The 23,129-nt window shown below is 42.7% G+C and overlaps 1 protein-coding gene across 2 annotated transcripts in view; it reads left to right on the top strand.

Annotated features, from left to right (window-relative positions):
- RARB (retinoic acid receptor beta) overlaps positions 1 to 23,129 on the top strand; it is a 233,296-nt gene that overhangs the window by 144,676 nt on the left and 65,491 nt on the right. For both annotated transcript variants that reach the window (XM_056857879.1, XM_056857878.1), the window contains exon 2: positions 7,887 to 8,035. In XM_056857879.1, coding sequence (XP_056713857.1) covers positions 7,887 to 8,035 — 149 coding nt within the window. The remainder of the gene's footprint in view (positions 1 to 7,886; positions 8,036 to 23,129) is intronic.

The raw sequence follows: 23,129 nt of genomic DNA, 5'->3' as shown, positions 1-23,129 counted from the left end.
AGTGGAAAAGAGTGGAGCTGATACTTGTAGCAGTTTCTGCCAAAGAACCTTATTCCTGTAGTTCCTGAATCTAGTGACAAAACTGTGGGAGGACCCTAGATCAGGGATCCCCAGCCTTTTAAAGCCAGTGGGCACCTTTGAAATTCAGACACGGGGTGGTGGATGCAGCCACCAAATGACTGCCATGGCAGGGGGGGGGAGTGGAACCAACTGCAGAATGTCAGGGAATGAGGTCATGCACGACTCTAATAGTAACTCTTCAACATTTCTGGCAGAAGCTGTGTTTAACAGGATGCCTTTTAGAATAGAGCTGCAGAGACTGCTGAAGCAACGTTTTAAAAACCTGCCTGTTCTAGATGTTCCCAGTCTTAATTCTCAGCAGACAAAACCACACATTGTTTTGTTGGCTTTATGCATAAGAAATAGCTACCTGGTTATGTTTGAAATCTTCTGAGTACTGTGGGTCATTTTGGACATTTTAGGTCATCCTTAGGATTGCCAAATCTGGCTTAGGAAAGTCCAGGAGATTTGGGAGTGGTGTATGGGGAGGGGAAGAGTTTGGGGGAAGAGGATGTGATGCCGTAGAGTCTGCACTCTGAAGTTGCCATTTCCTCCAGGGAAACTGGTCTCTGTAGTCTGGAGGTCATTTGTAATTCCAGGATAACTCCAGGACCCACCTGGAGATTGACAACCCTAGGACTCATGCCAAAGAAAGGGATAGTGCCCCACTCCACCCACTGCCACAAGTTTAGAAAGAAATTCAGGTTTGCCAAAGAACCATCAATGGGAGCATTTAACCTTATAGAGCTTCTTTCTTCCATAGTGTATATTTTGGGCTTAATTAACACAGTGTATGTTTTGGTGCTTTGCTTTCAAACATCTTAACCAGGGTAGAAGAAGACATTTATTTATTTGCTTGTGTGCTTGCTTACTTCAGAGTGGCTTACATTGTTCTCCTCTCTTTTTTATCCTCACACCAACCCTGGGAGGTAGGTTAGGCTGAGAGTGTGTGACTGGTCCAAGTCGCCCAGCAAGGGATTCAAACTTGGGTCTTCCAGATTCAAGTCTAGCTCTCTAACCACTGCACCACACTGGGGATGGTAAACATTCAGAAGTTGCATCCAGAAAGCGAGATTACTTTCACTGATTGCTCTCCCAAGAATGGTGCCCCAGTGTCTTCTACACCACTGCAAGTCTTTTTCCAGGAAGGAAGGGGCACCCTTCCCAGTTCCAAGTCATGCTGCTACTTAATGCAGCCAGAGGTCTTGTGTCAGTCCTGGGTATTTCTCATTGTGTTCGTGGACACACTCTCTTTATTTTTGTCAAAAGATGCTGAAGTATATGCGCGGAGTTTGTTAGTTTCACTTTATTTATTTAGCTTTGCATGCTACAGCAAAAGAAAACAGTTGGGAAATCAAAAGGGAAATCAAAGCCTTTACCTGCCGTGTCCTTTTGTTTTCTCCCCACCGTGGTCTGGGATGTGCACCTGTTGTAGATGTGTGGCAAGAATAGCAGGGAGCCATAACCCAGCAACAGGACTCCGCAAGAGCCCTTATATGACCGGGTCAAGCGCACAGGGCACTCCAGGGTCACAGCCAGGTTACCAAGTCGGGGCTGGCAATCTTCCACGATAATGTTTTCTTTTTTTCTTCTTCTCTCCCCATCCCCCTTTTCTGTCTACCTTTCCAACATCGCAACAGCAGTGCAAAATCTTTGCAAAATGTCAAACTTACAGCATTTAAAGGAAAAAAAACCCTCTGAGAAATAAAATTGTTTGGGAGCTAAATCTTATGGAAGGGTTTGAAATGGCACATGAAATAAAATGTGAATTAACATGAGCATAAACAGTTTTTTACCTAGCGCTTAGATATTTCTTCTTTCTCTGGAAGATTATTAAAAGCAGATTTTTCCCCTTGTTCCAGACTAGACATGAAAATTAAATGGCATTGGCCTTTTTTTTGGTTTGGAGACTTATAAATAACTTCTACAATGAAGCACACATACGAGCTGCAAAGAATCTGGTTCTAATTACTTGTACTCTGGTTGAACTTTGGCGTTTCCTTTGACTGTCTAATGTATGTGAGCTGTTCGTTTTGCACTTCAGCAGTGAATTTGTGCACGCGCACACACAGACACACATCCAGACTGGCTCTTTTTGTTGCCAGTAAAAAGGAGGGTTAACCGAATGTTTTGACCAACTACAACACTTTGCTATTCACCCTAATTAGCTCAAATTGCTCCTTCCCACCAGGGACTCTCAGCTCAGCATTCCAACTTCCCTTGGGGCTATCCAGGAAATGCCATTCGCTTTACAACTTCTTATTCTTTTAAGGCTGAGTCGTCTGAAGAGAAGTGCACTAAAGCCCAGGGTTTTTAATACTCCACTTCTGTTGTAAAATGAAAGAGATTTCATAAATGGTTGCCCTGTTTCTAATCAACCACAACATGAAATCCTTCTATCTGTCAACATGGTTTAGCTAACAGTAAATTATCTCTCATAAAGCACACTTCACTTCCTTAAAGATCTTATCTGCTGCTTTAACTAAACTTTATAAATATATATATAAAATCAAAGCTGAAGAATAAGGACTTAAGCTATTGCATAACAAATGCTTAAATAACTGTTGTGGCTCATAGTGAATCAAAACTGCAGAGAATTGGAAGAAACAAACTTTTATTTTCTCACTTTTAGGAAATCTGTTCCTAGCATTTTGGGACTTCTTTGGTAGCATGTTGTCTGGGAGCCTATCCTTCTGCCTGCGTACAAACAAAACTGGAACCTCTTTCTTCTTCCTGCTTTGTTCAAACAGTAGTCATTATTTGTATACAAAGAACTTTTCATCTTCATTAGGCTGCTTGCCCTACTCTAAGGGCATGGTTTCATAAAGTTTTACTAACTGAATTAATTATGATTAGTAGTGGGAGTTACCAAATTTTGTCACAACTCTGGTTTGATTTATGGTTTCTTTACAGTGGGGACGATGCCCTTTTCCCAGTCATCTAAACTATACTCTCAGCCATATTAATGACATTTGGTAGATATTTCAGCCATATTAATGACATTTGGTAGATATTTTTGTTAAAAATGTATTTCTGTGTATAAATGGTGTTAAAATGATGTATTGTTTATTTATTTACTTGCTTCATTTATACCCCACCTTTGTTGCCAAGGGAGACCCAACAAAGCTTTTACATCGTTTTAGATACATTGTACAAGGCTTGGGGAAGGATTTATTAGGTTTAGTGAAGGTTATGGGAATTGGTCTATCTGAACTTGTCCAATCTTGGAAGCTAAGGAGGGTCGACCCTGGTCAGTATTTGGACGGGGGACCATCAAGGAATAAAATGGTCATAACACAGAGGAAGGCAATGGCCAACCACCTCTGCTTCTCACTTGCCTTGAAAGTCCCTTTCTAGGGGTCTCCATAAGTCAGCTGCCACTTGACAGCACTTTACATACACACAACTACTTTATTATAATTCAGCAACTCTTCATCCCTTTGCCATAGACACCAGTATATGGCTTATAGTTTTGGAGCTTTAAGATTCGTTCCCTCTCTCCCCCCCCCCAAAAAAAAAGAAGAAGAAGAATGTTTTACAGGAAACTCCATAATAGCTTTTCTTAGAACCCATTTCTCATTTTTACAGCTATAAATATAGTTGGATTTGAATAGTTCCTTCTTTATCTAGCACAGTATCTATCAATTAGTTATCACTAGCCTGAGTTACGTTTCATTGAATGGCCAGCAATTGGACCACCAGCAGTGGAGAGTTTTGGTCTTTAAATTGAATTAGACCATCAGTAATGTAGAGGAATGAATTTTTTTAAAAATTGAATGTCCTTGCTTACTATTCACCACCCCTGTCCCTGGGAAGTCTCAAAAAAACCTTTTTTTTTAGACTGATACAACAGCTTCATGACCTCGTAGATAGTACTGTCTGCTGAGTTCACGTAGTTTTAGAACTAAACGTTTATCCTGCCCTGCACTGAGTGAGAGTAGTACACAAACATGCACTCGTGTGAAATAAGGAGAGCAGAGTCTTTCAGGCTTCTCAAGGGCATTTGATGGATCTAATTTTAATTTAAAGAGACTAATAGATTATTGATTTAAACAGGAAGACTGTGCACCAATCGATTTCCAGAGCACTCTGTGCCTATTCTAAATGGCAACAAAATTACTATTGAAAATATAGTACTTCTATCTTGCTTTCATTAGGAAAAGTATTTTAATAAGTTTTGCAAAACCAGGCTTGAACATGTTGACTTTGAATTGGTTGTTTGATATATGTGCTTGTTCTGGTGATGAGAGTTCTGTGAGCCTCAAAGGTTTACATGTTCTCTATCAACCAAAGTTTGTCTGCTAACAATGCAGTCCTAAGTAGAGTTAAACTCTTCTAAGCCAATTTACTTCATTGAACCTAGAAAGGGAGTAACTCTGCTTAGAATTGCACTTTAAAACTTGTAACCATAATAATTTTGCCCTTCTGGTGAAAAGAATAAGAAAAGGTAGATGCTGTTAACCTGTGTCTGATCTCATGGAATGCTTTGCTTCCTCATTACAAAGTTTCGTTTCGTAGGATTTAAAGATGTGCACAAGTGCGCGAGTGCACACGCCGTGGTAGTTCCCCATTTGTTTGACTTCTAACAGCAGCATTGTGCACTGCATGAAAATCCACTTCCAAATTTTCAGTTTGAGGAACTGACATGCCACCCAAAGTGGGTGATTTTGGTTTTTAAAAATGGGACCTGAGAATTCCTGCTGCTTTTATGAACACTTTCCTGGGGGTGAATTCTATTGAATAGACCTGAGTAGATTGTCTTAGGATTGTTATTTTAAGCATTTCTGCATATCCTTTTAGGGCTAGGTCACATGACAAGAGAAACTTTGCCAGATATTTTTAGATAATTGTGCCAGGTTTACAGCAAATTATATGAATAATTCACCAGTTTGCACATCACCCTGGTCCCACAGAAAGGATTCCAAAATCATGATCCATGCACATGGCAGGTTATTCATTAAGCATTTATCACAAACATTGTGTGATCTAGGAGAAGGATAGCTATTCTTCCACAATATACTTCTGCAAACTTCCCTGAGGTGTCCTAGCATCGAGTCTTATCTGTCATTTCTATTCTGAGTTAGTCCATCCCTTCTGAAATCAATTATAACCAGGCAAAGGACATTAGAACTTATCTAGCTCTATGAGGAATACTCAAGACCTTCCTGGGACTCAATCAGATAATTCTGACAGCTCTTGACGATGAAACATGAGTCAGTCCAAAGAGAAACATATAAGAAGCACATCGGTTCCTCATGCTGTAAATCTGAATCAGTGATTTTTTTCTAAAGAGGATTATCCCATGAGGCCATCTTCTAATTCTTTGTAGAGATTTTGAGCTGTTTCTTGTTGCTTTAGATGCTTTGCCATTTCTGTAGATCTTTGGATAAACTGAATATGTTTGCCTAGGGGTGTTAGCTCACTCAAGGTTTACATCCCCTTATACTTAGACTAGTCTCTAATTCAAACATAACACATGGTACATTCAGTCTCTCTACCATATTAAGGCCATTCTCATTTGGCAAAATATTCCCAGAAAGAATCAAATGCAGCTTTTACATGTCAACTGCGAAAATGCTCTTAAAACAGCAAAACAAGAAAATATTCACAAAGAACATGGAAAGAATGATGCACTACGAGCACCCAAATCCTACATATGTAATCTTTCTGAAATACCATTACGATTTTGCTACCTGAGTTGCATCATGTTGTGTGTACATTCTGACAGATTATTGTTTGAGGTTTTTCTGGAGTTTCCTTGGCCTGTACAATTCATTTATATACTTCATTTATAGTCCACCTTTCTCTCTTAGACTCACAGTGGGCTACAGGGGTTCCCAACCTTTTTGAGGCTGTGGGCACGTTTAGAATTTTGACACAGCATGGTGGGCACAGCCACAAAATGGCGGCCACAGGATGTAGAGCCAGCCATAAAACGATTGCCACAGCTTAATTTCAGTCACACACTGACTGAAATTGTGCTGTGGTTACAGCTGCTGCCAAAGCAACATTTTAAAAACTCTGAAGAGCCAATCAAATCTCCAATAACCAATCAGAAGCCTTGCTGGGCAAAATCCCTATGTGGCCCCACCCACTTCCTAAAAAACGCTTGGTGGGTGCCAGAAAAAGTGTCACTGGGCTCCATGGCACTCACAGATACTGTCCCGAGACGGACTAGGACCGGGTCCGTCGGGACCTGAGCAACAAACCCCACCCCGACAGAACGCAAGAGAGGGGGAGAGGCCAGGAGGGACCAAGGGAGAATAGGGTAACCGACCCGTTACCGGACAAGTTTCTCTTCCCCGCAGGCTTGACCAACAGTGCAGGAGCCCAGGCCGGCGAACCTCACCACGAGGGAGAAGCCGGCCCCCAAGCCTCCCTCGGCAGGTGCAGCCTACGGCCGGAGGAACGCCCCGGAAATACCGCTGCAGGGGCGTGGCCGGACGGCGGGGAGGCGAGCTGCCGCGGCGTTCCATCCAGCCTCCAAGGCCACCGCCCCGCAACCCAGCTGACAGGCGGGCGGGGTCGAGGCGGTGCTTCAGCTCGGGGTACGGGCTGCCATCCCGCCGCCCAGCTGACAGGCGGGAGGGCGTGTCCCGGGCGTGAGTGCAGCAACCCAGGGGTGGAGGCCAGCCAAGGATGGCCGACTTCCGGGGGAGGGCCTACAGATGCCTAATATGGTCTTGGGGGCAGGGCCAGGAAGGGGAAGGGGCAGAGCCAGGCCTATAAATAAGGCCATTTGAGCAGAGGCCAAGGAGGAGGATAGTCGAGAGGCTCCGTGCTGGCGACTGGCAGCAGTGAGACTCTGGCTTCGTCGGAGGGAGAGGTCGACTCGGACTCTCCCTCCGAATGGTCTGAGGCCGAGGAAGCTCCATTGGCTCGCCCTCTTCAGGCTGCAGAGGAGCAACGGGTTGGGAACCCAGAGCCCACGCCTCCTACAGATACCACGTTGAGGAACCCTGGATTACACAATTAAAACAAAGCAAACAGCAAATCATATGATAAAACTGTTTTGTCAACTACATATGGAATACTATTACAACATTGCTGCCATAATTGTATCATGTTGTGTAACAATCCTCTGATACAGACGTTGGTAGTGTACTTCCCTTTTTTAAGGATTACTAGTGGCTTGCTGAAGTAAATTTTAGGATTGGGATGGGTTAACTCATGCATGAGGGAAAAAATTATTGGTTGAGATTTTTCTGATTTTTCCCTAGTAACTAGGTCCTTGGTCTATACAAAGCAGATCATATGATAAAAGCATACATACAAATATTCATTATTAATTTATATCCAGTGTTTTTCTTTTGTGGACCTTAAGGTAGCATACATGGATTCTCAGGATGTCTCCTATCCTGGCACTGACCCTATCTGGACTTTATCTTCTGGATGGTTTATGTACCATGAGCCTTTTAACCCTAATTTAGGCCTGTCAAACCATAGCCCAAATGTCAACTTGCCATTTGGGCTAAGGTTTGACAGACCCAAATTAGGGTTAAAAGGCACATGAACTGGCATGTGTGCAGTGTGACCTGTGGATAGCCCAGGGTAAACATTACGTTCTCCACATGAATTAGTCCTTAAGTGGAAGCTCATTGCTAGAGAAGATTTTAAATACCTTGAGAACTTCAAAGTTACTGCCTATTTCAAATGTGTCAAGTGCCATCAAAATTACACTTGTGTTGAAGATGCTGTTGTATAGATCCTGTTGCTGGAATTAGTGTGTGCGAAGCCCTTGCTTAGTTGCTCTTTAACTGTTATTTAGCAGGTGGACGATAGTGAAATAATTGCACTAAAACATCTTTCTCTCTTTTTCTTTGTAGCAATTGAAACTCAGAGCACCAGTTCTGAGGAACTTGTTCCCAGCCCGCCTTCCCCGCTTCCTCCGCCTCGTGTTTACAAGCCCTGTTTTGTTTGTCAGGACAAATCTTCTGGATATCACTATGGTGTCAGTGCGTGTGAGGGATGTAAGGTGAGTGTCCAAATCTCTTTGGTAAATTTTGCTTTTTTCGATTCCTTCATTAGGATGAAGGCTTAATAATAGGATGACATTTGAAATCAAGCATTCTGATGTACCTAAGAGAAAAAAACCCCACGTCCACTAGTCTTCTAGAATAAATGATATACATTCAGCAGTTTACCAATTTGAGTGTAATACAAATAATAAATTTATTCGCTGCTGTTTTAATCCTGTGGTATCAGTAGAGGAACAATGGGGCAGGAATGAAGGAAATCTTCCATGTCTGTTCTGTCTGGCATGTGTACACTCTAGCCTTTGTGCCATGTGCGTACACTAGCCATTCTCCATATTGTGGTTTACAGGAATTTGATAGTCCCCCCTGTGGGGTTACAAAGGCATTTGGGGACACTTCATACTCGTGTAAACAAAAGATAAGTTGAACAGAGAGTTCCTTGCTCTGAATGTAGCTTGATCAGGTGGAAAGATACATAAAACAGAAGGTTCTTAGCCTCTATAATACTATTTGAAGTCTATTTCCTTGCTTTCTTCCACCTCCTTTTGGGTCTAGCAATGCCTCAAGAGTGCATATATTGCCCCATGATTTTAGATGTTGTTAGCTCTTGCTTATCAGCTAGGGTTGCCAGGCCGAGACTGGCAACTGGCAGGAGGGTGGGGGCGGGATGGGGACATGGTGTGGGAGGAGGTGTTGCCTGAACAGGGCCAGAAGTGAGAGCATTGCCCTTGCAATGCTGGCAAGGTGTTTTTTTTTTTTTAATGTTTCTAATTTTTAATTTATCCCTAGCATTGCCCTGGGCAATGGGAACTTGGGACGGGGGATCCCCTACCATGACTAGGAACTTGATTTCAGCCATCAACTTTTTAATTGCCTTTTGTTCTCCCTTAAGGATGATATTTATTGCAAATCATTTCACCAAAGAAATATTGAATTGTTGCAGTATTGTCGTTATGCACATCCAAAAGCTCCTTTAGTTTTAATTCTGTCTTTGCGCAGAATTTGACAGCAGGTATTTCTACCAAGTATTGTACCAACTGGGAAGAAAAGAACCACATACATTCCATAATGGCAAACGCATTGGTTCAAGACAAGTGAAGAAAAATTCCATTCTGGATAGCCACATAGAGTGAAAAAGCTAAACATGCAACTTTAACACTACATTTTTTCTTTTGCATAACTTTTAGTCAGCATGAAGTTTTGTTTAATGAGGCAATCAGTGATTTTATTATTTAAAAAACCGACAGCAGTACTCTGGCTTGAAAAAGTTACATTTCCTTTGTTTATTAAATGTGTTGTTTAAAGCTAAACCTTGCGACACTCAAGATTTGCAATATCTTGTAAGCACAATCCTAGGGAATTGTGTTTAGAAGTCAATCCAGCTGGAGTACCACTTAGTAAAGTATGCTCAGGATCATAGCTGTGGTTATTCATTTGTATTCATCCTTTAGATTAAAATATGCCCATGCAGCCATCCCCCAAGTGCCGTAAAGCTTTGTTGCTGAAGCTTTGAAAGCGTTCCTTTTGTTCCTTATGGCCCCTTGAGTTCCATTTTGCATATCCTTGTGTTTTGTTCCACATTCCTCCCAATTGTTTTCACATCTTGGTTTTGTTCCTTCATTACTGATAGCGGGCAAAGGTGGAGAAATCCTTTAAAGTAGCTAGTTGTTGGCTATTAAGAACATTTTCTTCTAGGTTGGATTTTTGAACTTTTCATAAGTCACTTCTAGTGACAGTCAGTACTTTCAACTGCCAGTCAACTCAACTGTCTTGAAAACTGAAAATGTAGTTTCTTCCGTGGCTTTAATTTCAACAGACAATTCTATTATCTTACCTTCTTGGCAGCTTTTCTGTTGCAATTGACATTCACCTGTAATCACTCATGGGACCTAGGCCGATGTCTAGAGAAGTCAATTGAAACACTCTCATTGACTTCAGATAAGGATATGAGCTGCTTTCTTCCTTTTTATCACTACCCAAATCCTCCTTAGCTCATTTTGTTCGCAAAGCACTTGTCAGCAAATTGTTCATCTCTCATCTCGATTAAGTTATCCTGTTCTGTATCACTTTATTTCCTACCAGATCTCAATCCTATTTGTCTTGGCAGTACTCTCTCAGAGATGAGAATTTTATTTTTTCTCTCTCCTTCCAACACTTTTGTTCTTGGCCCTCCTTAATTCCATCTTTTCCAACAGTTGGTATTCCTTCTCAACTGTTCCTTACCACCATTTTGATCTTTCTGTGCCTTGGTCTTTAGAAGTATGAAATGTTAAATATCCTGCTGTCAAGCACAATATAGTGTTGATGAAGCTATGTGTTTAATGTTTAGAAATAAATCAAATTCTTTTTCAAACCCTGAGATTAAATATGCTCATAAATTACCAGGATGTACAGATAACTTGACAATATGATTGTATGCAGAGTTAGTCCAGTTGAAGCCCATTGGTTTCAATGCACAGACTGGAATAACTGCATAGAGTTGCACTGTGAGTTTGCATGTTTGGATCCATATCCAAATTAGGTCATTTGAAAAGAAGTGAACTGGGGATTCCCCACTCCTCCACATGAAGCATGCTGCATGACCTCGGGCCAGTCACTCTCAGAACTCTCTCAGTCCATGCAGAGTCAGGCAATGGCAAACCACCTCTGAACGTCTCTTGCCCTGAAAACCTTACGGGGTCACCATAAGTCAGCTGTGACTTGATGCCAAAATCACAGACACATATACAGCACTACTCTCTGTGCTGCTTTTGTGGAAGTCATGTTCATTCCACTGTAAATGTCTTCCTTCAGGGGAGACAACTTAAACATCAGGTCAGTCCTACTGCTCACCAGAAACACTTCAGTCTTGTCAGGATTATGTTTCAGTTTGTTAGCCCACCCCAAAACTGCCACCAGCCACCAGTTCAATGTTTCTACAGCCTCCCTGGGCACCTTAGGAAGTGCAAGATAGAGCTGAGTGTCATCCACATATTGATGACAACCCAGCCCAAATCTCTACATGATCTCATCCAGCGACTTCATTCATGTTTTCTTTCTTGGACAGAAAAGATGTTGTCGCGCAGTGTGTGTGTGTGGGGGAGAACAACAAGATGCAACTCTGCAGGACCTGGTAGGTCTAAGGCCAAGGTGCCAAGCAGCAGTCCCCAGCACCACTTTCTGAAACCTACCTTCTAGGCACGACTGAAATGACCACAAAACGGTGCCTCTCATTTCCAACTCCGAAAGGCAGTCCAGGGTATCAAAGGGAGTTGATAGTATCAAAAGCTGCCGAAAGGTCTAGGAGAATCAGGTGTCCCTGTCCATCTCCTGGCACAGGTCATCCACCAGGACAGCCAAGGGAGGCTATTTTAGTCCAGTGTCCAGGCCTGAAGCCAGACTGGAAAGGATCTAGATAGTTTGCTTCATCCAGGAAATCCCACAGTTGTCCAACTGTTATAGGAAAAAATGGTTATGAAAACCAAGTCAACCCAACTATGGTTTGACATCATCCAAAATGACTTCCTTTCATTAAGGAAGCAACTATGTTTGTCCAGGGAATGCCAAACAGGGGTTGTTCTAACTGTTTTGGCAGGATGTATGACTTCACAAAGTATAGTTACAACCACTTCTTTTTCTTCTCCATTGGTTGCTGGCTGCTCCATGAAGACAGGAGTGGTACTGGTTATCTACTTGAGACTTTATTGTCTGGAAAGGAATTGTGAGTATTTTTTTTAAAAGTCTGTGTTATATAAACACAAACATATCCATTTATTATGGAGAATATTCGCATTTGCTAATTTCTTCTTTATTGAGCTGGCACGTTTCAGAGGCTGTTTTTTTCTGCTCTGTTTCTTGACCTCCAGTTTGGAGTGCTTTTTTAAAAATGCTATCCTCAGCAGTTGTTAGGCTGTTACTGAAAACCCTGCTCTTTTAGTACTGACTTTACTCTTCATTGTAGCAAAGCCTACAAATTAAAAAAAAAAAAAGGTTGGGAGGTTGGGTGTAGTGGGCTGCTTTCCCAAATAATGCCAGCATTGTGCGAGTGAATAGGAAAAACCAATGTTCTGGCAGATTCCGCTGTCTGTTAGAGCCTTGTCCCTTGTTCTAAACATTTCGAAGGCGACATTCCTTTGCTGGCAACACACGGCCTGGATTTCTGGCACAAGCTGTGTATGTTGCAAAGTTGCCTAGAGCAATTTAAGACAAAAAGGAAGGGAGCAAACTGCATAATGCACAAAGGAAACTAACATTTTTATAGTGTGAGCCGGCACATTTGTTTGTACAGCAGAGGTGCCTCTCTGTCTCTTAGGGACGCTAAGGGACATAGTGGCCATAAATTTAATCCACTTCTGTTTCCCCTGACAGTGTCATTCTCATATAAAGAGTATGATACCCCAATTGAGTATTTTTGTTAACATTTCACTTAGCAAGATTTAGAAAGTAACCATATGACTACGCTGTGAGTGAAATTGTTCCTTCTGGTCCTCTTTCCTGCAGTTTTTTCAAGAACCTGTGGCACAGTAGGTGTCTTTTAAGAATTGCATTGGTTGTAGAAGGAAGATGCTTAACATGAATGGACATGATCACTGCTTGATTTTTTTGGACAACGAACAGCAGACAGACACTTTACACATTAGACGTGCATGGGAGTTTGTTTCTTAGTATTAATTCCAAAAGAGATTGTTTAGTTATTTGGTTGTTCCATGTGGCATGGTTTTATAATTGTTGTTCTATGTTCTATTTTATTATTACTTTCCATTGGCTTGAATGTAAGATCCTCCTCTCTTTTCTTCGGTCTGAATTTTCATGATTTTCTAGCCAAGGACTAGAAAAGTCAGGAGGACTGTAGTACCAGCATGGGGTAGTGGTGAATAGCGGTGGTTTGGAGAGGTGCACTGTAATCTGGAGAACCAGGTTTGATTCCCCACTCCTTCACATGAGTGGCGGATTCTAATCTGGTGAACTAGGTTTGTTTCCCCACTCCTACCCATGAAGCCAGCTGGGTGACCTTGGGCTAGTCACAGCTCTCTTAAAGCTCTCTCAACCTCACCTACCTCACAGGGTGTCTGTTGTGGGGAGGGGGAGGGAAGATGATTATAAGCCGATTTGATTCTTCCTTAAGTGGTAGAGAAAGTTGGCATATAAAAACCAACTCTCCTTCTTCTTCTCTACTAGGACATTTACACTGCCAAATTTCAGACAGCTAGAATAAAAGAGTCCCACTTTTTGAGGCAATGAAAGGCACCCATGTTTATCATTAAAGTTTGTGGGATAGTTGATAGGAGGGATTCCAAACAGTAACACACACAGCACTGCAGCTGTTTAGCTTAAACAGCAGTAGCACAAGGAACGGGCAGGTTGACAAAACAAGGACATTTGGTGGCACAAAAAGGGCAAGCCACCTGGGCAGGCAGGAAAGCAGAAGGAGGACCTTATAGATTTGTTTGGATGGGGATAAGTTTTAAAGAGCAGGAGGCAAGCTGGATAGTCCAGATTTCAAGGGAAAATTTGGCATAGCAACGCAGGTATTGGGAAGAGAGAGGAAGACAAAATCCTACCCCATATCCTTCATTTTTGAAGTACCTCACACCAGTATGCAATCATAGTGGCTATAGCTTGTAGTCAGTCATGAAAGCCCAGAGCCTCCCTTTCCCATCCCATCCCCAGAGGAACACTGTGCTCTCTCTATGCCCTTATGAAGAAACTGCTGGCTGCCTTGTAAAATTGAAACCAACATAGGAAGAGAAGGGATATAAGGAAAGGAACCAGAATGAAACAAAAGGAAAACCATCATCTTTTTCATTATAGGCTGTTTAAATGTAGAGTTTGTTTTGTTTTCATATTAATTATGATAATTATGAAAAACCTCATTGTTATTATAATTAAAAACAAAAGAAAAGACAAGTCTACTACACATTGTTTAAAATTTACCAAGTAAGATTGTTACAATTGCCATTCTAGGCTCATGGTGTCTTTGTGGTGAAGGCAAGCAGCTGCCATCTATTATCTTCTATTGTGTTGTTATATTCTGAAGGGTACTCTTCAGAGTGATCCTCAAAGTAGCTTTCAGACAAAAGGTTAAGTACAATATAAAAACAAAGTCTACCCACAGCCCTTGAACATCAGGCTTTCACTTGATGTCTGTTTTGGTTTGGAGTGCTGATAAATGTGGAAAGGTGTGTATGAATTAGTAGTTTGGCAGAGAGAGAAACAAGGTTAGCTCTCATGGCTGCCCTTTCTCATGCTGATAGCTGGAGCAATGCTGATCTTTCACTGGAGATGATGTTCTTCATATCTTATTACCATCACATTTCTGTGAGTCTGGTTTAGATTCAGATTCATAGGCCTCAAGTTCTGTGTCCCTCAAGAGAGCCTCGGAGTCTTGATCTAACCCTTTGGTAGGATATCTAAACATTATTTTTTCAAAATGAAGAGTTTTCTCTATAAGTCAAAAAATCTGGGAGGGTGGCTGAGTGGCTAGCAGTGCATTCCTGAGGTGGGGGACTGAAAGTGCTCTGCAGGTGGTGTGACCATGCCACCAGCATAAGTAGCCTCTTATCACGGAATAAGAGGCACTTATGCTGGTGGTGGTGGTAGTTCTGGTGGCGCCTGGGCGCCGCAAAGCTACACACCATTCCTCCGATGCTGCAGTCTCTCCGGGACCTAAATCCTGGAAGAGAAATGTGGCACCGGTGTGTGTGGGGCGTTCCTGGGGGCAGAGCTGATGGTAGTCAGCTTCCAAAGCCCCTCCAGCCCAGGAACACCCCCTCCAGCAACAGCGTTGCTGCTCCAGGTTTTCCTCGAAGACTGCACATGAAGCCTTCATTTACAACTTTAATGAGCACCAAGTGCTTGATCAGCTGCAAACACGGACTCTTAGCTGTAGAGGAGTAACTCCATATATTTTCTCCTCTTTCTCTATTTTCAAGTGAATTAAGCAAGATATACAGGAACTGCATTTTCTGCCTTCTTACAGTTTTTGCCACCTTGGTTCACAAGGTTTCTCCAGTTAGCAGGGGACAAATTTTTACGGGAATGGATTTGCTGTCCCAAAGTAATAGCAAAGTTCTCCATTACAACATTTGTATGGTGGCTAAATTTAACACTCTTGAGGATCCAGTTATCATACAAGCCTGAAAAGAACTCCAGAGGTTCTTTTGAGTGCCAAGAAGCCTTCTAACAGAAAGTTGTAGATGGGATAGATGTTTTAGCTGCTTTCAGCCAACAGCATAGCTTTGACCCTTTCTCAAATTCTCTGCATACCACTTTGGATTATGTTCTTCACCTGAGTCATTCATGTCATGCTGTTTCATCTTTATGAGTTTACATGGTTGTGATTCTAACTTTTCACTGTCTCATTGAGAGTGCCTGTTGGAAAAACATTTTTCTTTTTTCTTCTGTACCTCTACCCATCTGGCAAACCTGCTACCCTAACTTGGAGTTTGTAGTGCAGCTGTAGTGCAACTGTTTTAAACATGTGGCTTCCTGTGGCTTCCATCTTCTTTTTCTCTTGCTAACACATCTGTGAAGTATCCAAGTGAGCTTTGAGTTGTCTGTTGTGCTGCTACTTTTCCTGATGTGAGTTAGGACAAGGCTGTGTTGTACCCATACCTGACATTTCTCCTTGAAAAGGCATCCTGATTTCCATTACACACAGGATGCTGTTCTTTGAAAGATTTCTTTGAGTTATTGTCGAAGGCTTTCATGGTCAGAGTTCATTGGTTCCTGTGGGTTATCCGGGCTGTGTGACCGTGTTCTTGGTATTTTCTTTCCTGACGTTTCGCCAGCAGCTGTCCTTCAGTGTTACTCCTCTGAAGATGCCTGCCACAGCTGCTGGCGAAACGTCAGGAAAGAAAATACCAAGAACACGGTCACACAGCCCGGATAACCTACAGGAACCAGTTTCTTTGAGTCATGGGCGAAATAGATATTGCACATTCTGGTCATTTGCAGGATGCTAGTTTTTTGGATATATCCCTTAAGGAAGGGTAATGACCTCTTCTGTTGTCCTAAAAGGCCTCTCCTCAAAGTGTTGCTTAATGGGAGGCTTTCATAATCGCCATTTGCTGTGACCTGGCAAAGCCACAGCCCTGACTACTACTATTACTACTACTGTTATTTATTGCATTGACTAGTCTTTCTGCTGACTAGTCTTTCTGTTGCTGATTTCGGTGATATGGTCACTTGTCTAGTCATTCTACATGTGCGAAAGACTGTGCTCTGCATGTACAAACAAGAACAGGTGAAGCCTTTGGCAAAGCAACAAAATCTTCTTTCAGGTATTTATGCCAACAGGACACACATACATATGTAGGACTACACAGAGGCCATAAAGAAAAACATATTGTTTCCTTGTAATTGATATTCTTCAAATGCTAATCTGTGCAATCCACAACCCACTCTTCTTTCTCACATATGTTGGAATGTAAAAACTTGCATGGTAATGAAGAAAGATCTGAGCAGAATTGCCCTCTCCCTAACCCTGGAGACATGCACAGATAGTAAAAATTTTAAGTGGATTGGCAAGAATAAAAGCTCATGAACACATGTTGCTACCTTGTGCTAAATCAGATCTTTGGTCTCAATATTATCTACTCTGCTTCACAGAGGCCTTTCAGGATCTTGGGCAGGAAAACATATTTCTTGTTATCTACTACTTGAGATTTATTAACTGAAATTGTTAGAGGTTGGTCCTGGGACCTTCTGTATGAAAAGTATGTCCACTGCCATTGAGTCATGGCTGCCTAGAACTGTAGAATGTTCCCAGACTGGATCTGTAGCTACAGAACCTATAGTATGTAACTGCACTGATGATAACTGGAAAAACGTCATTCACAGATAAGCAAACTGTTTATCTTAGTTTGGCAGACACCGTTGCATGTATTATACAGATAAATAAACGAATTAGGTAAAAAAATTTAAAAATATATGCTGACATGGCTTTCTTCATTTGATGCACAAGTTCTTAATATCTTTCTTCATTTGATGCACAAGTTCTTAATATCTGTGCTGCATGATTTGTGAATGACCTTCAAAGTTTGGGTATATATAACAATGATAACGGCCTCTGTAACAGGCTTCCATCTTCAGTTGACTGTTCAGCATCAATTTTAACCATACAGAAGTCACGGTGTACATCATATGTATAACATGTGTGTGTGTGTGTGTGTGTAAAGTGCCGTCAAGTCGCAGCCGACTTATGGTGGCCCCTTTTGGGGGTTTTCATGGCAAGAGACTAACAGAGGTGGTTTGCCAGTGCCTTCCTCTGCACAGCAACCCTGGTCTTCCTTGGTGGTCTCCCATCCAAATACTAATCAAGGCTGACCCTGCTTAGCTTCTGAGATCAGACGAGATCAGGCTAGCCTGGGCCATCCAGGTCAGGGCATAAGCTAATATAAAGGAACACTAATACTAATTTATGCCAACAGGACACTGTGCTAATAATAACATAATGCTAATAACACTGTGTAGTGTTTCAAATGAATTAACTGTTAGGAAAGGTGATGAAAGGACTTGGGAAATGCCGGAATCTAACATTTACTTGTTGATATCTGGAAGGGGAAATGGAGTCTACTTTTGCTAGGAACAGAAATACCAAGAAAACCTAACCTCTTCTGTTTCCATCTTTACTACTCATTGGTTCAACTTCCCTCCAAGTAAATGTTTCCTAATAATAATCACATCTTGACTTGTTTTGATTTTTTTTTCTGTCATAGGTTTTCCAAACATGTATCAAGAACCTTAACTCTTACATAAGACTGTTTGAATGGCAGGAAAAAAGACATATTGAAAACACTAAAAATACCTTGCCTTGTCCCACATTCTTGATGGCTAAGGAAGCTCTGCTTAGTAAAATGAGAAACCTAACCACCACACTCCATATAACACTTATATTGTTGTCATTGTAGGCCAAGAATTCATGAACACTGATTTTGCAAACTATATCTCTTCACAACATGTTTCTCCCACCTCCAGATCAGTAAAGATAGGCTTCTTTTGCTCTTGAATCTAAATCATGTTGAGACATACATACATTTACGGTTTCCTCTCTGGCCGTGTAGAGGAGCCTTAAAGTAGGAGTGAATGTCATTTGCTGTCATTTTCCACTGCCCGATTACCTCCGAAATAGCCATAGGCTGCAATTCTCAAGTCACTGTGATAGTGCAAGCCCCATTAGTTTTAATGGGACTGGTGACAGAACAGCATTTTGAGGAGTGAGGCTGTTAACATAAATAGCTTCCCTCATGAGCAGGCATAGCAAATTTGTTTGGGTTTGAAATTCATCTTAAATAGCTACAAATCCAAATGCTTTAACTGTATTTGGTAACTTCCTACTAAATAAATCAGACTGAATGATATTGTACTGGAGGAGTCCTTTGTTGGGTATCTATCAGCTTGCTAACATTTGTGTTCTTAAGAGAAAAATGTCAGATAAGTTGATAATCCCTCATTGGTTTCCATTTTCATTCATATATATTTTTTTATTTATATCAATATGATTATGTTTTATCCCAGCCTGCCATCAAGGATGGCATTGCATATGGGGGACTGCCAAGATGAAAATCCTCAAAGGTTCACAGACGGATTACCTGAGGGCAGCTTCAGACCATTCCTTCAGTCCTTTTTGGTTGTTGTTGTTTAACAAGGAAGATGGTAGGAAAGGGGATAATATAACACATTGTTCCCGTAAGCAAGGAATTGTGTTCCAAATCAGGCATTCCTAAACTCATTCTATTACCCTTTCTTGAAATGATGATTCATGACCCCATGAAGTCCTCTCCCTGGCCCACAAGGTAGATGCAAATATGGGTTCTTAGATTTAAAAAAAAAATGACTTGGTCAAATGCACAGAATTACAGTGAATGAGTAGATTAACAGCCCATTCCTGAAAAATGGGCCCAAAGCCCTTAGGAGGCCGACTACCGCCTCCGGCGGAGCAGGGGCCCCCACCTCCGGTGCCCGGAAGGCGCACGCTGGTGTGAGTGGCCCCGGCACCGGTGTAAAGGGCCGGCCACCGCTCCCTGGCTGCCGCCGCCTTCTGCCGGCTGCTGGCACAGGTGGCGGCAGCAAGCCGGGAGGCATTCTGGCACCCCGGGAGGCATTCCTGGGACATAACGGTGCCGGCCGCAGGGTGGGGTCTATTATAGTCGGCCTCCAGAGCACTTTCGGCTTGGGAATGCCCTTTTTATTTTTGTAAGCTGGCGTATCTCCTGTGCAATCCTATGAGGGTTGCACGGGTTTTTGGCAATGCCACTAGTTTACCTCCTGAGCCCTGCACAGGCATTCCTTTTAGGAATGCGCTGTTAAAGTCTGTAAGCAATTCAGCCACAGCGACCTCCTTTTTCAAGATATTCTAGAAAGCATTTTATCAGAAGTTTCTTTTCCTGATATATATCCTGTGTGTGTGTGTGTGTGTGTACATATATACACACATATATACACACATATATACTATGCATGCATTTATTTAAACATGAATTAAAAGCAACATAAGGGCCAACCTAGCTGTTACAGTGTCCATGGATGCCACAGCCATTTTACAGCTAAACTGGGGCCATTTCAAAATCCGGGGGGGGGGGGGTCAGGCTTCTCCCCGAAATGCTATTCCAGAAAAATGGGTAACCTAGGGAGGAATCAAATATCTTCTGCGGGGGCGGGGGGGGGCGGGTGTATTGGCAAAAACCTCCCCCCTCCTTGTACCCATGGAAATGTGGGCAGGATCCAAGCCAACTACTGCACAGTGCACATATTCAGACTGGACCGAGCACAGTCTGAATTTAAGTTCAAACCATGGGTGTGGGAATCATCTGTAGGTGCAAGTTCAAGAATTGAAGAATTGTGTAACTGATTGCATTTGTACTGTGAACACTTTGTATTCATTCTTTGATTACTTTCGTTTTGAAAAATGAATGCATCTCTTCCTTATCTGCCAATTGATCTTGCATATATACCATTAGCTCCTTTACAATCAATGAGCACTGCGGGCTCCACAGCATGCATGCTAAGCACATGACCTTGTTTGGCTGTCAGCACTTGTCAAAAGGCCAGCTGGTAGAAAGGCAAGCTCTTTATATCCCAAATGAAGTGTGTGCTTGAGGAACGTTCCTTTCAAAAATTGGCCTAGTACCCATCCCCATAGAAGCCCTTTGTTCTTTAAACAGATTTCACAATTTGTCCAGTTTGCAGATTGATTCCATAGTGTGTCCTTTGTCAGCCTGGAGGGTGCAATTTAAACACACAAAAAAGTCACACCTGTATCAAAAGATGGTGATCTGGAGAACTACCAGGGGCAGGGGGAATCTGACACTTTTGAAATATATATCAGTACTTCTCATGCTTCATTAAAAGCTGGATAGAAAAGCAAATTGACGTGTAGTACAGAAAGGTTACTGTTAAAAAGAAGTAAATGACCAGCTGTGTATATAGTCATCTGGACTGAACATTTAGGACCGAATTAAACACTATACCGGTGGGGCAAGTGAATGCTCAGCATGGGACTCTGCACTTGTCCAGTGTTTAAATTGCATCGTACCTCGTTTAGAGCAGCTACATGTCCTTCATTAGCAGGTCTGTGCAACACCCCCTGGACTTCTGGCATGCTAGCTTCTTTGCATGGGTAGTAGCCCAAAGGAAACAAGATATTGAGCAAGTGTGAAAGTTGCACAAGTGAGTTTTATGTATTTGTTTGTTATTTTCATTTATAATCTTTGCCTTTGTCACTGGGACGCAGGGTGGATTACAAGTACAATTTTTTAAAAAACAGCTTTTCAGTCAATCAGATAACATGATAACATATGAATCTAACAGCACAGGTTCTAGTAAGTAGGGTTGCCAGCTCTAGGTTGGGAAATGCCTGGAGTTTTTTGGGGTGGAACCTTAGGAGGGTGAGGGTTGGGGAGGGACTCCAATGGGGTATAATGCCATAGAATCCACCTTCCAAAATAGCCATTTTCTCCAGGTGAACTGATTACTATCGCCTGGAGATCAGTTGTAATCCCAGGAGATCTACAGCTACTACCTGGAGGTTGGCTGCCCTGCCTAGTAAGACAAAAATGCAGTTGGGTTGATTGTAGAACCTAGGGATTGGGTGACGATGACAAACAATGCATGTACAAACATATCTGTTTAAGGCAAGAAGGCAATCAGTGTAGGAAAGACGTTATCCCTAATATAAGATCTCCTGAGCTAAACCATTACACCACAGCTTTGCTCCATCTACTACAGGCACCTCGCCAACATCCTATTTAAATCAGGAGAATGAATTTTGTACTGAGCTCTTTTCAGAGCATGCTGCCCCCCCAACCATTCCATCGTTTGTTTACATCTGAAAAAGTTTATAAAACTTTTGGTAGATTATCATTGCCCGTGCCCCTTTGATTGGTAGAGGGAAAGAGGAAAAAGTGGGGAAGGGGATACTGGGGGAAATGAGGTGTCTTTAATACAAGTCCTTGAGGGTTCCCTACCATGCAAGTGGGCCTGGCCCAGTGGCTAGCACCACACAACTGGGCCATAGTTTTCCTAAGTAGAGGCTGCTGAGGGTGGGGGGAAGGGAAACCGGAAGACAAAGGCAGAACAATGTAGGTTGGCTGTTGGGTGGTAAGAGGAGAAGGAAGCAGGAAAAGAGGGGAAACTATAAGGGCTTTCAGGAAAGGAAAAGTGGAAATAGTGGGGGAAGGGAAAGGAGATGCCTCCTGCAAGTCCTTGCGGGTTCTCACCTGTCTATTTCTGTCTTCTAAGGAATAGTCTAAGGATAGAATATTTCTTTTTAGGGATAGTTCTTATTCTAAGGCAGTGGTTCCCAACCTTTTTTTGACCAGGGACCGCTAGAACTTTTTTGTTCGGTGCAGGGACCCCAAGGTTCAAAATAAAAATTCTGAGTGCCAATGCGGCAATTTAACCTGAATACTGAGGTTTTAGTTTAGAAAAAACAACTCATACATTAACATCTTTTGCCTTAAAAGAAAAACACAATAGCAGAGCTTTCAATGATACAAACAACTTTTTATTGAAAGGCAAACCCAAGGCAAAACCTCCCATTCACAAATTCCTGCAATCAGTGGTATGTATGAGGTGAGCGGGAGGGTTGTGTATCTATTTTCCTCAGTCAGGGTACCCCCCCTTCCCATTCCTCATTTCCTTGATGGACAATCATCTTCCCTTCCAGTCCTCTCCCCAAGTTTCCCCTTCGAAAATGCCCAGAGCCATATATTTTGGCCCGTCTGCATTTCTAGTCCTCACACACACAAAGCTTGCCTGCCCTGACCTGGAGGGCCCAGGCTAGCCTTATCTCCTCAGATCTCAAAAGCTAAGCAGGGTCAGCCCTGGTTAGTATTTGGATGGGAGACCACCAAGGAAGTCCAGGGTTGCTGTGCAGAGGGAGGCACTGGCAAACCACCTCTGTTAGTCACTTGCCATGAAAACCCCAAAAAGGGGTCGCCATAAGTCGTCTGCGACTTGACGGCGCTTTACACACACACAAAGCTTTGCCTAAAGCCTGGACGAAAAGAACCCAATCCTGTGGTTTTATTTTAAAGGAATCCCCCCCTGTTTGGTTGCTGGAGAAGCCTCCCCTGCATAGGAAGCCTGCATTTCTTTTGCCAGAGGACCGAAAAGGGAGCTGTTCGCGGGAGAGTGAACCTGCTTCGCCCCAGGGCACGAAAGGTTTCTAGCAAATCAAACCTCCCCTGTTCAAGAATTTGGAAACAGAGGGAGCCAAACAACCAAGGGAAGACAATTACAAGCGCTTAAACAAAAAATAAAAAATAAAGCAAGGATGAAGCGGTGGAGAGGAGAGTCTCCTACCTGTATCCCCGGTGCTAGAAGTTTCATGCCTTTTCTCTGGGTTGCAGCTGTTCCGGCCAATTGAGAAGTCCCCAGAAAGGCAAATCCAAGACTTCCTCCTCCTCCCTGCCGCCGCCTGGGCTCCTTCCTACCTTCCCTCCCCGGGGGGCCTGCCATCCGCCCGTCCTCAGCGCCTCGGCCTCCTCCGCCAGCCAAAACCGGCGGGAAAATCCCGCCCGCTGATTGGCTGCTGCCGCCGCCCGCCTGGGCACCGCCAGCCCTCGAGCGCTGGATGCAAAAACCCGGCAGCGCTGTGAGGAGAGGGAAAGG

This window comes from Euleptes europaea, chromosome 11 (assembly GCF_029931775.1).
Source record: "Euleptes europaea isolate rEulEur1 chromosome 11, rEulEur1.hap1, whole genome shotgun sequence".
In the NCBI taxonomy this organism is placed as follows: domain Eukaryota; kingdom Metazoa; phylum Chordata; class Lepidosauria; order Squamata; family Sphaerodactylidae; genus Euleptes; species Euleptes europaea.
The sequence above is the reverse complement of the archived record's forward strand: the minus strand, read 5'-3'. Positions and strand labels throughout refer to the sequence as shown.